At 31.1% G+C, this 16,178-nt stretch overlaps 1 protein-coding gene and 1 non-coding gene across 4 annotated transcripts in view; one reads left to right on the top strand and one right to left on the bottom strand.

Annotated features, from left to right (window-relative positions):
* Positions 1–436: 436 nt before the first annotated feature.
* On the bottom strand, positions 437–520 carry Trnal-uaa. Its single transcript has one exon. It is a non-coding gene; the product is annotated as a tRNA-Leu (tRNA).
* Positions 521–941: 421 nt separating this feature from the next.
* Positions 942–16,178, top strand: part of LOC106470205 (ADP-ribosylation factor-like protein 13B) — a 38,193-nt gene continuing 22,956 nt past the window's right edge. Inside the window, exons 1-4 of one of the 3 annotated variants that reach the window (XM_013930744.2) lie at positions 942–1,420; positions 3,982–4,052; positions 13,572–13,821; positions 15,686–15,791. In XM_013930744.2, coding sequence (XP_013786198.1) covers positions 1,383–1,420; positions 3,982–4,052; positions 13,572–13,821; positions 15,686–15,791 — 465 coding nt within the window. In that variant the 5' untranslated portion in view covers positions 942–1,382. Of the gene's footprint in view, positions 1,421–3,981; positions 4,053–4,089; positions 4,237–11,930; positions 12,037–13,571; positions 13,822–15,685; positions 15,792–16,178 lie in introns of those variants that run through there. The other 2 variants (XM_022398810.1, XM_022398811.1) reach the window with 2 other exon arrangements.

Raw genomic sequence — 16,178 nt, 5'->3', positions numbered from 1 at the left:
TTATTAGCTATATTTATTATCAGGCTGATTTTTAGTTTTACTATATGTAGGTAAAGTATGAAAAAGACAAGCAGCATTCTTTGGTCATGTGATGAGGAAAAATGGGATAGAACACTTGGTAACAACTGGGAAATTTGTAGGGAACAGAAGTAGAGGTAGACAGCGAGAGAAGATCCTGAACAGTTTAACAATTTGTTTACACTTAGAGAGGGTGACTAATGTAATCACAAGTGCAAGGACATGATCGCTTACCCTATAAAGCACAGCACTTGATGATGATGATAAGAAGGTAGCTAGTTTTGTTTCAAAACTAACATTAACACGGAAGAAACTTTTAACCAAATTCAATAGTTTTAAGTAATCGTATATTTCATAGATTTTGATCGCGTAAATATAATAAATGAATAAAACTAATAGAAAAAAATTAATTAACATTTGTCAGAAGTGGGGTTCGAACCCACGCCCTCTTACGAGGACCAGATCTTAAGTCTGGCGCCTTAGACCACTCGGCCATCCTGACATGCATATAACACTTCAAAATCTTTATATAATTTCATAACTTATTAATAATTTTATGTTATATTTATATTACTTGGTTCCTTATATCTATATCATGAATAATTGCATTAATAATTGTAAATGATAATTACGGTTAGGTACAACTAGCTTGTTCGATTGACAATTTCTTATTATTGGACATGTCTTGTTATATCTGTGGACACGAATGTTTTGTCCGAATTCGCAGCAACATAAACTGTTATAGCAATTTAAAAATTCTTAGGGACAGCAGTATTGGTAACTCTTCAATGATTAAATATGTAAAATAAATTCAATAAAGTATTATATTGCAAAGTAGTGCACTTGATATGCTGGTAGTAATCGTGCGACAACTCACGAACTCTGAGTCGAGAGTTTAACTGCCCCATGTAAATCGTATCGAAATCGTTGTTTGTTACCAAGGCCTTGTACGAAGTGAAACCCATTAATTAACAAAACAGCTAAGCCTAACATTGTATCAGAAAGAGTAATCTGTTTTTCTTTTGTTGTTCTTAAACAGTTGAAAGCTAAATAACGGAATGTCCTATTATTACCAAGTAACTTGAAAAATTAACAGTACTAAATAAGGTTGTCAGAAATTTTTAAATTTAAGCAATGTTGAAGCATAGGCCTATGACTTAACATATGACATGTACCCCGCAATGGCAGTTTATCGTTACGCTACTTACTGAAGCCACTAGTGTTTTAATTCGTTTCATCATCCATCATTGATTTTGTGAATAAACTTAAGTTTACGCCCGTGTCTAAATGCATTAGAAAAACACCAGTGATTTATTAGGTTTAAACCTCTTAACTTTTAGTTTCACCACCTTACAGTTAGAGGTATGGGAAATGACTGCTGTAAAAGTCACCGATCATCAAGGTAAGTCTGCCCAGTGATTACCTAAAGTAAACGTAACTTATTAATTAAGCTTTTAATTTGTATGGAGTCAATGACAGAACTTCAAAACATACACTTTTAGTTTTCAGTAAGTTTAAAATGAAATGCAAAAAATCAACATGCTCAATGCTAATCTAAAAAGGACACAAATGATTCTTAATCTTAGGAATAAAACTTTAAAGAGTTTACTTTTTTTAAGAGAAACGAATAATAAATTTTTCATTTGCTAGTTGATCCAACAAAAAGAGTTAATCAACTTTTTTATTTTACTATGGATAAACCAAACACATCAACTTATCAAGGACAATTCTAATGCATTATAATTCAAAACTTTTTAAATACATAACTGTTCTGAGAAAACTAAGTTGTTGGTATAAGTAACTCAACACATTTTCGATATTTCTTCTAACTAAATTATATTTAAGCTTGAAGCAAAAATGTTGAAACTCATTAGCAAAAAGTAGTCCCACTGATTAAAAAGTCATCAATCTATCTAGTATTAAAACAGTAAACCATGGCTTGAAAATGGAACTAGATGTAGATCTTCATATCTGTATAATAAGTTATAACTATCCAAAACACTCAGAAATAATAATAAGATTAACACTGTTTGTAACAGTGACAAGACATACCACATGATCAAGCAAATCATTCTCCACTTCTGCTTTTCCTAATTGCAGTATTCAAGTTTGCATTTACACATTTCACCACTCAAACACACCATCCTTAGATAGATCATTCAAGCACTTAATAAGTGAATTCACAGCATTGAAATTTTGAAAATATTTTATTGTGATTCTTAAGAAACAATTAATAATACTTATCTTTGTTGCAGATTTTAATTACTGCTTTTTACATCATTCTCTATAAACATTTTATTTTATAAAACTGTAAATTTAATTTTTGTTCTGATATGAAAGACATGCAGTTTCACTGTGTTTGCAATCACTGGTGTACAATAACTTTTTTAACATACCAAAATAATAATGAAGCCAAATTCTTTTTCATTGTTAATCAGGTTTCATTTAATATATGTATATTAAGTTTTAAATCTGTTTTTACTAATTTAAGTATGTTTTTTTATTGTTCCATTTTTTCAAAACTTTTCTTTGCTCATTCAAGCAGTCATTTAGGTCAGTAGGACCTAATGAAACTTGATACAGTTGAGCATAAAATGACTTAACTAAGCCTACCTCAAGTTCCTTAAGTGGATGATAAATACAATTAACTAAGGATTATAAAATATTAATCAAAGTTTCATGCCAATAAAGTAATGCATTTTTGCTGGAAAGATATGCAGAGTGATGTTCAAATGGATGAACAAAAATAAATATATATTACCATAACATTATTCAATTTTTTTTTTACTAGTATATCATGTTAATCATAAAATAACCAGAAAGATAAAGGTGTGAAACTACTTTCTCATGTCAGAGTTTTATCTTTTTTGGAGTTATTAGGCAACCACTAATATTTAGCTTTGTGGTGCAGAAAGAATGGGACATCATTGACATAGCTATTTCTGGAGAAGCATGATTTCATGGAAACATTTCTTCAAAGCAATTATTAAAAAAGCAGGAAAGCAGATACAGCATGATCACCAAGAAATATGGTCTTGCCTCAAGTTGTTTCTGTCTTTTGTAGTCTTGATATTTGTTAGTCTATTAAAAAAAAAAGCAGTGGTGTTAGTAATCTAGCATGAATGAGCGTGGCCTTATATATGAAGGCTTTGTGCCTGAATTTATATTTGTGGGATATGTGTACAATTATTTGTAAGATACATGTTATCACATCTACTAAAACATACTTTGTGATCTTCATATTCTCTGAGACAGTTCATACGCAAACTTGTACTTTGTCATGATACAGCTTTGTAAACCTGGTAATGTTTTTCATTAGTTGCCAATGCTTCTTGGAAAGCCACAGAGGTGTGCAAAATAAAAGCCACTTGAACTTGCTTTCAAAAAGTTTTAAATTATACAATTCTATATCAGTTTTTAGAACATGTATAATATTTTAAGTGCATCTAAAATTACTTAAGTGAATTTAAGTTTACACTGTGTTTAGAAAACACAACGTGTCTAATTACATATTTAAGTCTTGACCGTGAACTTGGAAAGAAAAAAGTCCTAGTGATCCAGGTAACAATATGCTCAAGATATAGTGAATCTACTTAAATATAGTTTTTGTCAAAGAAGTACTCATACAATGTATATTTATACCCTTCTCTAACCTAAATGTATATTCAATGTTCTAATTATATACTAAATGAACTAAAGATTAAAGTTTTTAAATTAGAAACTGTGCATTTTTACAAATAATTAATGAGAATGGCTGACCTAGACTTAATGTACACATACAAGACATGCTAAAACGTGTGTTTGTGTACGTATGTGTAAGGAATGTTCATTTAGTTATAAATTTGAGACATCTGAACTAGAGAAATAAAGAAGTGTTTTTGAGCTGTTATAACATGCATTTTTATATCTGTGGTATGATCAAGCAAGACTTGAACTTAAAGTATTTTTCTTATTATTTTACAGAGTCATTACACTAATGATGGTTGGACTGGATAATGCTGGAAAAACCTGTACAGTAAAACACTTTCTAGGTGGTATGTACAACACTAACTTATAAGTTAAGAATAAAAAAATACATTTCACAGCATTATTTTAACTTGTATGAACATATGGTATCGAAATTGAAGAATTCAAACCAAGAGCCACAGTAGTGGCATAGCCACGTTAGAAAAGTATGATATCAAAAGACAGGAGGAAACAATGATAAACAACAACTAAGTATGACCAACCATTTACTCTTATTCACACTGAAATAATTTATTGGTTGAAAGAAGGAAACCTTCTAGGATTTGTTATATTCATGGTCAAAGTTGCTAAGTTTTTTTATTTAATTAAATAAATGTTTTTGACTTACCAACAGCATTAAAGCTGTCAAACAAAAAGTGAAGCATGCAATTGAAGGCAGACAGGGAACTGTAAGGCCTTAAGTTTACACTCAAGTACTGAACAAATATAGGTTTTGGATCGTTTAACTGGGCCTTGAATTATTATATGAGTTATGATTGTTTATAAAACATTTGGTCCAGTTATACAATCCCAAACTTATCTTGGCACTTCACTGTAATATATCACAACATAGTTGAATTTTACATTTGCATATTTTCTAACTTGGTCTCTATTTTTTTATTTTTTTTACTGATAAAACTTTCCTATTATGCATCCAGAATGATGAAAAATACTTCAGTATAAAGCAAACATTTTAACTACAATTTTACTGTCAATATTTTTTTATCTAAAAGTAGAAATATTGTAATCAATAAACCAGAAACTTATGTTATTTTACCAACTTTAGTATTGTTACCATAAATGGAGCTGATAAGACATGGATTTTTTCAATGAAGCTCAATTACCATAGAGTTGGTTGTAATTGCATCTTGATTAGTATAAATTTTAAAATACATTGTTACTTCTGTATGTTGATATAGTTTTTTCTTAAATTTTGTACTGTTGCATTAAACTTCCATTACTCCCATTAACCACTCTGTATTACTACATCTACAGTCCTTTTCATTGCATGTTATTGTACAGAAGACCATCTTTTAGTTCAGTAGCTCTTGCCAGTTTGCGCATGCTCAGCATAAGACCAGCCTACATACACCTTTCTAGATCATTATTTCATTTTCATCATTGTTACTGAGCAGTCTTCTTATTGTATTTTTCCCTGTTATTCTTTATTTGCCATTTTGGTTTCCATTTCTTCCCCTTGTGTGTCTATTTTGACCTGATTTTGTTGTTTTGAGTATCTCCTCAGTCAGGTGTGCACATCCCTTTCTATTTCGCTTATATCCAGGACCTTTGTCTTGCTGATCTGTGGGAGTGTTTTCATCTCCTTGGAATCCTGGGACTTGGGTTGTTCACCTGCAATCTTCTTGATTTTCCAACTCACTGGCCCACAAGGAACACTGTCTGCAACCCATCTTCTGGAGTCACTTTAGGTTAATTTTCTCCCGTTTCTCTCTCTTGCTTCTTTGCTTCTATTCTCTATCCTGTCTCCTACACAGCTAGTCACTATGGCTTTCAGTGGTGACTCTTTTTTTCTTTTGGAACTTATCCTGGGCTCTGGTCTCATCAGGGCCCGCTTCTCCCATTTTGCCTTCACATGTTCTACCTTCTCCAGTGACCCTGGCACTCTGCATGTTTTTTCTCATCATTTCTCTCTCCTCTTTCATATTCTACCTCATCATTCTCTTTCCTATCCTCTTCTCACCAATCTTCTTCATCTTCAGGACATGTTAAACTCTTAGTTGGTGCTAGGAGCTATAGAAACTGTCTCTCACTCCACTCAAGTCTTTTATTCCTGTCTTTTTATCATCCTCAAGAAGTTGGGGGAATTGGCACCTTGTCATCAACTTGTCAGCTCTGATCCACTTTTTCATTCTTCCTTGATTACGTATAAACAACTTTCTTTGTCTGAATTTGGCCCTCCCTCCCAGGCTGTGTTTATTCAAGACAAATATTTCAAATGCCTTCCTTCACATTCACATTTGTACTGTGTACTGTCATTCATCCAGTTTGTTCTCAGTGGTTTTCCAATATGGACATCAATTGGTTATTGCTACCTCCATTCTTCTTTGGGAAGCCTCTTTCGTGGGCTGGCTGATTTTTTTTGTCCAATTTGACTACCACTTAGTTTCTTGTCCACCTGGGAGTCTTCCTTAACTCCTACATGGAGTCTATTTCGATACCAAGTTTGCTGCTCATCACTGCCACTTTAATGAAAAACCCATTTAACCCTATTGATACAGGTAGCTAGGGGTCAGAGGGCATGTCATTACGTTTGTAGACTTCCATTCAAAATTTGATTGAACTACTATTTTACGAATGTATATCAATAAACTTGATATCAAATTGTATATTTTAATTCCAATTTTGATATTATACATTAGTTTATTTCTTAATTTGAAAGTAAGTATCAAAAAAGAATTGCTAAATATTGATTTTTGTGTGTCACACTGGAAGATTGTCTTCTGCGTTTGGTCAAATTACATTTCATGATGCCCACAATACAATATCTATGGTTTCATGCAGATTATAAACTCAGATTTACAATATTGGCAAGCTAGAATATAAAATAAGAACCTCCTACCTTTTCTATTTCCTGAGATATCATAATATTTATCAAATCCACCATATTGGCTCTGCCCACCATTTCATCATTTGAGAAGACTTGTCTATCTATGCCTGCTTTTTGATCCCTATAAGTTTATAACCAATCAAAAGCTCTACATTTCCTCTATGTAATTTTGTTAGTCTTTCTAAGTTATTTATGAGAGAAAAACTCTTATATTGTTGGAGAGTTAGAAATATTATGATCAATGTTATTTTCTGAACAGAAATTAGATTTTTTTAGACCCAAATACAGCATAGTTAGGAAGCCTGGTAAATTATAGTAGATTTTTGTGTTATCGATATAGTCATTTATAATTTTTTGGTATTCAAAAATGCATATATATAAAGTCTACAAAAATTATTTTCTACATCAACATGTGAATTTGGACAAGGCTTATGACGAGGGTTAGCGAGTACATAAAATAACTTCAAAACATCATAAGTAGGGGAAAATCATTGTTTTTTGAATATTTTTTATTTACTGTTCTATGTTTAAGAAAAATAACTGAAATTTAAATATTTATTTGTAAATAGTAAGGGCATGTGTATATATATATATATACATATGTAATGTATGGTAAGTTGGGGTAGCAAGTACGACTCCTGAGTGCAAAAAAGAATTTCAAAACATCATAAGTAGTGGAAATCATTGTTTTTTGAATATGTTTTTTGAACTATGTTTAAGAAAAATAACTGAAACTTAAGTATTTATTTCTAAATAGTAATGATATATGTAATGTATCTCACTGTATCTTACAAAATATTGGAAACTATGCATTTATTGGTTACTGTTGTAATCATGGTAAAATAGGAAACAGGATGATCATGAGCACTTTCACACCTATATTACCACTAAATCCTGACCACCCAAGTTTATTGAATTGGCCCAGACTTTCTACAAAGCCATGCTATAAGGATTTTATAATACTTTAGACAATTGTCCTTGTAACCATTGTACTGTCAACAAGTTTATAAATCCTACCCCACTGTGTTTTCAAATCAGGGAAAGTTCTGGGAATTGTGCTGCAAAAGCTTATTTGATACTGATGGTGTCAAAGTACTCAAAGTATGGTAACATGTAAACAGGAACGGTGATTCATTGCTTTTCTACTTCAGCCGCTAACAGTAGAATAAACATAGGAAATGGGTGTAAAAAGATTAGAAGAAACTCTCAGGAGATTTACTTGGAACTTCATTGTCCATATTAAAAAGGAGAGACAGTACTATTCATTTTGTTTCTTCTAGTTTGGTAGCCATCTGCTGTCAATAAAATAACTACAGAAAATAAGTTTGAAAAGGTGACCATAAGTACTTTGAAATTTTGTGATTAATACTAACAGTGGTATTTTATTTTGCATTTGTAACCTTTATTTTCATCATACTTTGATCACTTACCTCCAATCTGGATAATCAAGTATAGTGTTACAGTAAACAAATTAACAAAGAAAATATAAAGCTTTACTGAAAATAAAAATAATGTTTGATATTTAATTACGAATTTTTTATATTTTTTATTTGTTTTCACTATTTATTATTATAAAAGTAACTAAAAGGTAAAAAATAGAAACTTATTAGGTAACATAATGAAAGAAAAATAATAAAAAGCTTCATGGGATATACTCACCAGCAGCTTGTGCATTGTGCTATTTGATATGGTGATGTAAATTGCATGTGTGCCATGTAATTTTCAACTTGTGTCAGGGTATTTTTAGTCAGACATGATTCAAAGGTCAGTAAAACACAAATTTATGAATATAAATAGGTATATACTGTTAAGAGATTTTAAGCTATTTAGAATAAACATTTGTGATTTTATGTTACAATTTGCAGTTCTTCTAGAACAAAAAAATGGTAATTTAGATTTATTTCCTAATTTTTGTGATGGTTACGAGATCTGTCAAATTGACCAACACCATATAGAGCTAGAACAGTTTAAATATGAAGTTTTATTAAAAAAAAAACCATTTGATGATTACCTAGAAAGATATATAAATTACACAAATGAAACATGACAATCTTCAGATAAAGAAAAGTATTTTTAAACTTGAAATCAAAATTACTTTGCATGTTTGATTGTCAACATTCTGAAAGAAAAAATTCAAGAGCAAATCTTTAATAAAGAAAACCTTAATACTTAATTTAAAAACCTGATATTTTGTGTATGAAAGCTTTGTAACGCTCATTAATAATCTGCAAAATTTTGTAAAGATACGCTTATGTTATCAAAAATTATAGTACAAGTACTCTCATGGATACTTTTGTGGTTATGATTTGGGTGGATCCCACCCAGCCCATATTGGTAGTGTTAAATAGCCATGTTGTTTTCTTAAGCACCCATCTTTGTAAACATTTTGTACTGTATAGTTTTCAATTTAACTTCCACCCAGTAGAGTTCTCGCTCTTGAATTTTCAAAGAAACGTAGACCATGAACTGTGTGTGAATTGTGCTTGGCTAACATTAAAAACATAATAACAATCTCAAATTTTTTTGGGATATGAGCTTTTAACAGTCTTCAGAAGATTCATATATTAAACTATCAGTTCTGTATTTATTTGAAAGTGCTTAAGTCAGCTTAACACAGAGTATTCCACAAAAGAACCTCACAATTCTGTCATGTCTCGGCAATCTTCTGAGTCAGCCAGCTCACCAGTACCTGCTGTAAGAATATATAGAGTAATAGAAGCTAATGCGTATTTAAATACAGGTAACAAAATGAACACATAACATTACATCTGCAATACTGTAACTGATAGTAGCTTCCCAAATCTTTAGATAAACAGTTTAATTTTCAATCAGATGTACAAACAAAAACTCAACAATCTTCAAACTTGGTACTTACAATTCCCTTTTATCTGGAACTAACTCCATCTGATCTTTCTGTCTCATGTTTGTTTCTGTCCAAAATCATGTCAATATTTTCATCACTATGTCCAATGTTGAAAAGTTTTTCTGCAAATTGAGGCACAGAGCTCATTTCTTTAATTCATAACCTATTTCCAGTATTTTTTGCCACAGATCCTTTCTTGAAGTTTAAACATAATATTAGCACTTGGATTCCACCTCCAGGTCAACTCACTACACTAGATTACTGCATTCAGAAGTGTAGAAATTAAGTTAATAACCTATATTTGTACAAAATAATTATATACAACAATCACAGTAAACCTGAGCTTTCAAGTCTAAGAAATTAAGAAAAAGAACTGACATTGTAATCAAACCAGCTGACAAGGGAGGATACAAGGGTAGTTTGGTGCAAAGATCTATATTTACAAGAAGCTCAAACACAATTAAATGATCGGTGCTACTACCTACAAATTCAGGAAGACCTTCTTCCAAGTTACTGTGAACTTGTAAATTCAACCCTCGAAAAATTGGTCGATCTTGAAGAATTACCTATCAGCACCAAGAATTTGATGGAAGAGAACACCAGAACTCCAGTGTTTTATCTTTTACCCAAGAACAGACACCAGATCATCCTGTTGTATCAACTTGCACAAAATGAAGGCAATCTTGTACTCAATCATTTTTTGGACCTCAGTGAAATTTAAGATCCTCCAACACATGCTCTCGTTTGTTTAGCTGAACTTGTGTTTACCTAGACTGCTTTCTCTTTCAATAGTAACTTTTATAAACAAACTTGTGGTGCCACTATGGGGACTAAAATGGGACTATTATTTAGAATTTTTTTTGTCACCTATGTTGAAAAACACATCTTCGAGCAATATACTGGCAAAATGATGACTGTCTGGTACAGATAATTGATGATGTTATTAGCAGATATCCTCTGTGTGTAGAGAAAACTTGGAAAAATTCCTGATTCATCTAGCTACTTTTAACTCTGCCCTTCAATTTACATGAACAATCTCCAGCAAAAAAACTACCATTTCTGGATATTTAACTTTCTCATTGTAAAACCACCAGTTTTCATTACTACCCACATTTTGGTTCTTCTCATCCATATAGCATCAAACAATCAATCCCTTACTCCCAGACCTTAAGAATTCCCATGTTATGTAGTGAGGAGGGTAACATCAATATCAAAACACAAGAAATGGTTCAGATTTTCACCAAAAGAGATTACCCCAAATCTCTTGTATCCAAGGTTGTGTCAACAGTGAATTTTAAATCCCATGGATCACTTTTATGACTAATTGCAAAAAGACAATACAAATCGCACTCCTCTTGTCTTGACATATCATCCTGGAAACAAAAAAGTTAAAAACATCATCATGAATAACAACAAGTTACTCTCAAAAGATTTGTCCACCAGCATCATTTTTAATGATTGACCATTAATATCCCACTGACATGACACAAATGTTCATAACCGTCAAGTGCATAGCTTTTTTTTCATCCAGCACTTGATACTTAACAGTGTGAACAATCCAGGTGTATCAGTTGTAAATGTGTAAACAATAGTACTGAAATACACAGGTTTAAGTTTTCCTTCAACATATGACAGTTTTTCACTTGCATATCTCAATGCTTGATTTACTCTATTTTATGGAAACAATATGAAAAATTATATGTTGGACAGACAGGCCGCCATCTACGTGATAGAATCTGGGAATATATTAGTCACATAAGAAGATTGGATAAAGATTCTACCTCTGTAGGCATTTCAAATACCAAATGCTCTTTGTATGCTTTTTTATCAGAATGAAATCTTTTTTGTTTTAGATCAGATTGCTCATAATACTATTTCTTTTGGTCATGAGAATTGTATGGACTGTGCTAAAAGATCCAGGCATGGCATTTTCTCTGGAATTAGGATTTGAGCTTCTAAACTTAAGCAATCCTTGACACATCTGATATCTATGCTGCCAAACAAGGTAGTCATGGAAGGCATGTCTATACACCTTTTTACAGGATCTGTCACTGGCCCATGCTTAGAGGTGGGCATTAGACTCTTTTAATCTTGTTTTTCTACTTTTCTCATGCCCTTGGAACTTCTGGACAGACTATGATGGGTAATTCATACTTAACTTTGAGCTTCTAATTGGCCATTCATTCCATTTATAAGAATGCTGCTTTATATTTATTCCTGCATCCCACCATCCATTTTTAAAGTGGGTATTGTAGTTATTTCATGAAATAAAGATAAGTTGACTAATTTTAGACTCATTTTTCAAATTAAAGTTAATTTCAAAATTTATTTCATCTCAATATGTGTTTCCCTCCATTCCTGGTTTTGGTCTCAGATAGAACAATTGTCTTAAAAGGTTAATGTTGTCTAGTCTCATTGTGAGTGTGTGCAAACATGTGACAGAAAACCACTGGATGAAGGAGTGGTCTCTTTCAGGAAGAGACATGTGGACATGCCATCACAGAATGATGAATAGGAGAGAAGGGTGTTAACTTTAATGTAACAGTCAAAATTTTGGAGAAAGTTATTGCTGTATATAGGAGTAAGTATCTTTTTGAAATTTATTTTATTTCAAAAATTTTTTAATTTTGATACATGTGTGTGTGTGTATGAAGCTTTAGTAGCACAAACCTTTATATGTACATAAATGGAGCTTCACTAGCTTTCTCCTGGTTATGTATGAAACTTGCCTATCATGGACTTTGTTACACATAGTGTTCAGTTAGTCTAGGCTTCATTATATGGATCTGTATATACATTGAAATGGACTGTGTTAGAGATGGAAATGTAAAGTTCAATCTTGTGTGAGAGAGCTGTTATTAAAAGCTATAATTTAAGACTGAAACAAGATGAGAAACTTTTTTTAAAGTATATGAAATATATTTTCATGCTTTAAGTGTTATTTATATTATACCAGTATATTCTTAAGTGCGTTGTCAATTAAATAAAATGTAGTTTCACATATGCTGATTTTAGGTTAATAGGATTGAATGAATGTGTTCATCATAACTGAAGAAAAGGTTTAATATAATGTTACAATATTACAGTGTAGTTATTTTTAAATGGAGGTGATAGATACATGTATGTAGTTGTCACTCAATGCATGCAAATTAAAGAAAATGGAAGTGTTATATACATACAAAATATAACAACATAGTGAAGTTTTTAGAAATAGCAGTTATATTTATTTTTGTTTTTGTAATACAAGATAAAACAATTGCTTTGAATAGATTTTTGTAATTATCAAAATTTATACATATTGTTTGGGAGACATGTAATAGCTAAGACTTAATTGGTTTTAAAAAAATGTGTTAAATAATGGTGTCACAGTATTTTTTCAATATATAAAAACATTTAGACATAAGCAATAACAATCTGATATTATTGTAGTAATTTTTCATGGAAAAAACTTGTAGGAAAGTTTAAGTAGATTAATTGGATTTCTTAAAATCAATCTTACAATTATTGTGGTAACTTTCATAATGTTGGTAGTAAAAATAAGGCACAGCAGAAGATTATCAATAATAGTTTGCTCCTATATTAAAATTAAAAATGTGCATTAACAGGGGGATCTTGAACCCATTGCAAAATTGAAGGCCTGAAGCTAATGGTATATTCAGTTAATAGCCCACTTCTAATACTTATAACTAGATTTTATCATATGATACTACTGCTGATCTGCTGCTGTCTTCAGGGAAGTCCCAAGAAGGATTATTTTTCCTGTTAGTAATGGCCAGGATTTGATCCCAATTCTTTATTGAAGTCTGGCATGTTATCTAATCAACATGGATCTTCATCCACTTGACTGTTAACACTGTTAATCAACCTAGCATGGAAATCAGCAACACCTGGATACCCTTCTTGAAAACATTCAAAAAGTTAGTTGATTTCGGTTCTAATGGGGGAAACTTATGTCGGGTAGGTGATGCACCAGACTTCCATCAAAGAAGAACTAGGATTGAATCCTGGCCACTACCAACACAGGAAATATTCATTATCAAAACTGGTTGATAATTAGTATCATTTACCCATGGATGATAAAAGGAGCTTCACTGTGTAATTGTGTATATTTTTCAGAATCAACAGATGATATTGTACCAACTGTAGGGTTTTCCAACATAGAAAGGACATATGGAAAGTTCCGTCTTGTTATATATGATCTAGGAGGAGGAAGTAAGATCCGTGCAATCTGGAAAAATTACTATGCTTTAGTATATGGGATTGTTTTTGTGATGGATGCAACTGAAGCCTCAAGAATTCCAGAAATGAAACATGTTATCACAGAAGTTCTGCAAGATCCCCGAATAGCTGGAAAACCTGTGTTAATGTAAGTGTCTTTTTCTTTACTGGAGTCTGATTTAATCTTAACGGTTATAGATAAAAATGATAAAAACCTTATAACCCAAGCACTTTCAAAATGTGGACCTTTCTTCTTCAGGGGCAAAATGTGTGCCCATGAAGAAGTATGGTCCACCTTTCGAAATCATTATGGTTATAGGGTTTTTATCATTTTGGATCAAGATTTATTGAACCTATGTCTTTTTCTGACATCATGAATATCATGTTGTTATTGTTGTTTTTTGTGACTTGTTTGGTTTCTATATATTAATCTACATTTCAAAATTTTGTAAGCATAGTTTGCTTAATTTTGTAACTTACAATTGGTGTTATTGACATGTAAATGTTTTAGATTTTATAGAATCTAACCATATAAAGATTTTTTGTGGAAAAGTTTCTAATGTTGAGAGGGGGGGGGGATAGTTATAGCTCACTCAACCTACATTCCAGCCTCTGTAGGAACGGTTTGATTTTCTCTTTTTCTTACATTGGCCATGCTTTAAAAGTTTTCATATATACCTTAAAAAGTGTGTATTATACTTGTAAAACTAAAAACATTGGTGTGTTTTTTGTATTACAAGAAACCAGAACTTGTATATTTTCATGAAACATGTTAAAATTATATAGTTTACTCATTTGGTACTTTGTCTTTTCGGAAAGTTGCAGTATACTTTCTTATTTTATTATTTATATGACTTGATTTGCATTTTGATAAATCTAAATTCATATTGGTATCCTTAAAGCAATCATTTGCATCTGTTTTTCTTTCCTGGACAAAGTTCAGATCTTTATTCTCTTTCAAACTAAGTATGTTTAACATCATAAATCTATTAAAAATGTAGTAGGGGAATGAAACAAAATGAAACACAAACAATTTTAAGACATTGATAATGTGTAAGTGTCTTAGAAAAAAATAAAAAATGATGGATTACGTACATTATGATTGTACATCATTTATAATAAGTTCGCTGTACCTTAAAAATGTAGGGCTATTTAAATTAAATCTTGTGATGTTTTCTTTGTCACTAAATCAGTAATTTTCTAGCCTATTTTACTATTTGTGTCTTTTTAACAATGCTTATTGCAGTAGGTTATATGTAGCATCATTGAATTGGATACACACTAATAGCCAGTTGATCTATTTAAGTTTTAGAGAAGTATAATACATTAAATGTAATATTCACACTTTTTTTGGTATAAATGACTAATGAAATTAGAAGTGGGTAACTTAGGGTGTTTTTTTTGCCAAAAACACCATCAATTAAAAACAGTGTAGATATATTACTGTTATACATCAAAGCTATGAAGGTTTCTTTCATTTAATGCATTTTAAAATTGGAATTTCAATGAATGGATAGTAAACATATTAACTTGCTTTTGATACATAATTATACCTACTCAAGTGTTTAGTTTATACTGCAATATAGAAGAAGAAACATTTTTTTTAGTCTCAGTTTTGTTTTAAATTTCACAGTATATTGAGACCTGGAACCATTGTAGTTGTGGAAAACATGTTTTATATAGAAAAGTTTTCTTAACTTTCCTTTGTCAAATAATTATTGAGTTTAATCTATGGCTAAAAATGTGTTTTAAAACTAAAAAAAACCAACAAGCATGTCAATTTCAGTCAGGATTACTTTTCGTTTGAAGGAATACCATTTTTGAAAACCTTAAAAACTTGCATAATTTGAATTTGGCAAATATATATATATTAACTTTTGATTTGGAATAAAATTATACGTATTTTTGTAAAACAGTTAGTTTAGATTTTGAAATCTTTTTTGAGTAATTTGTAGAGTTCATAATAATTTTTTCCTCACAGATTATGTATGTTATTTTTGTAATGCTTTTAGGTTATTAAATAAACAAGATCAAGAAGTAGCCGTGAATGAGATTGAACTCTGTAGTCTTCTTGGCCTAGAAAATGTTGTGAATGACCAGAAATGCCCAACAAGAGTGGTAAGGTTTTCAGTGTTCAAATTGTGCTGATGCTAGATTTATTTAATATTGGAGTTTTTTGTTTTTTCTCTCATTAGCCTTTAATTGAAACATTTTGTAGTACTAATGACAGTATAATGCTCCAAAGACATTCAGAATTTGTTTATTGATATTACTTTCAAAATCTTGAATAAATGTTTGTATAAAAATATATTTTGTTAAACACATTGTTGTGAACTTAATTAATTTAAAAAAGTATAAGTGAGAACAGAATTCTGATAATTGAAACAAATTCTTCTATTTCTAATTGATGAGCTTGCATTTTACAACTGCAGAAGTTTGTGTATATAGTCCTTCAGGGTCTAGACATACGTGTATTCGTATATATTTTATAATTAAAAGGTGGAC

This window comes from Limulus polyphemus, unplaced genomic scaffold (genome assembly GCF_000517525.1).
Source record: "Limulus polyphemus unplaced genomic scaffold, Limulus_polyphemus-2.1.2 Scaffold3876, whole genome shotgun sequence".
NCBI classification, from domain to species: domain Eukaryota; kingdom Metazoa; phylum Arthropoda; class Merostomata; order Xiphosura; family Limulidae; genus Limulus; species Limulus polyphemus.
This window is presented reverse-complemented; position numbering and strand designations above follow the sequence as displayed.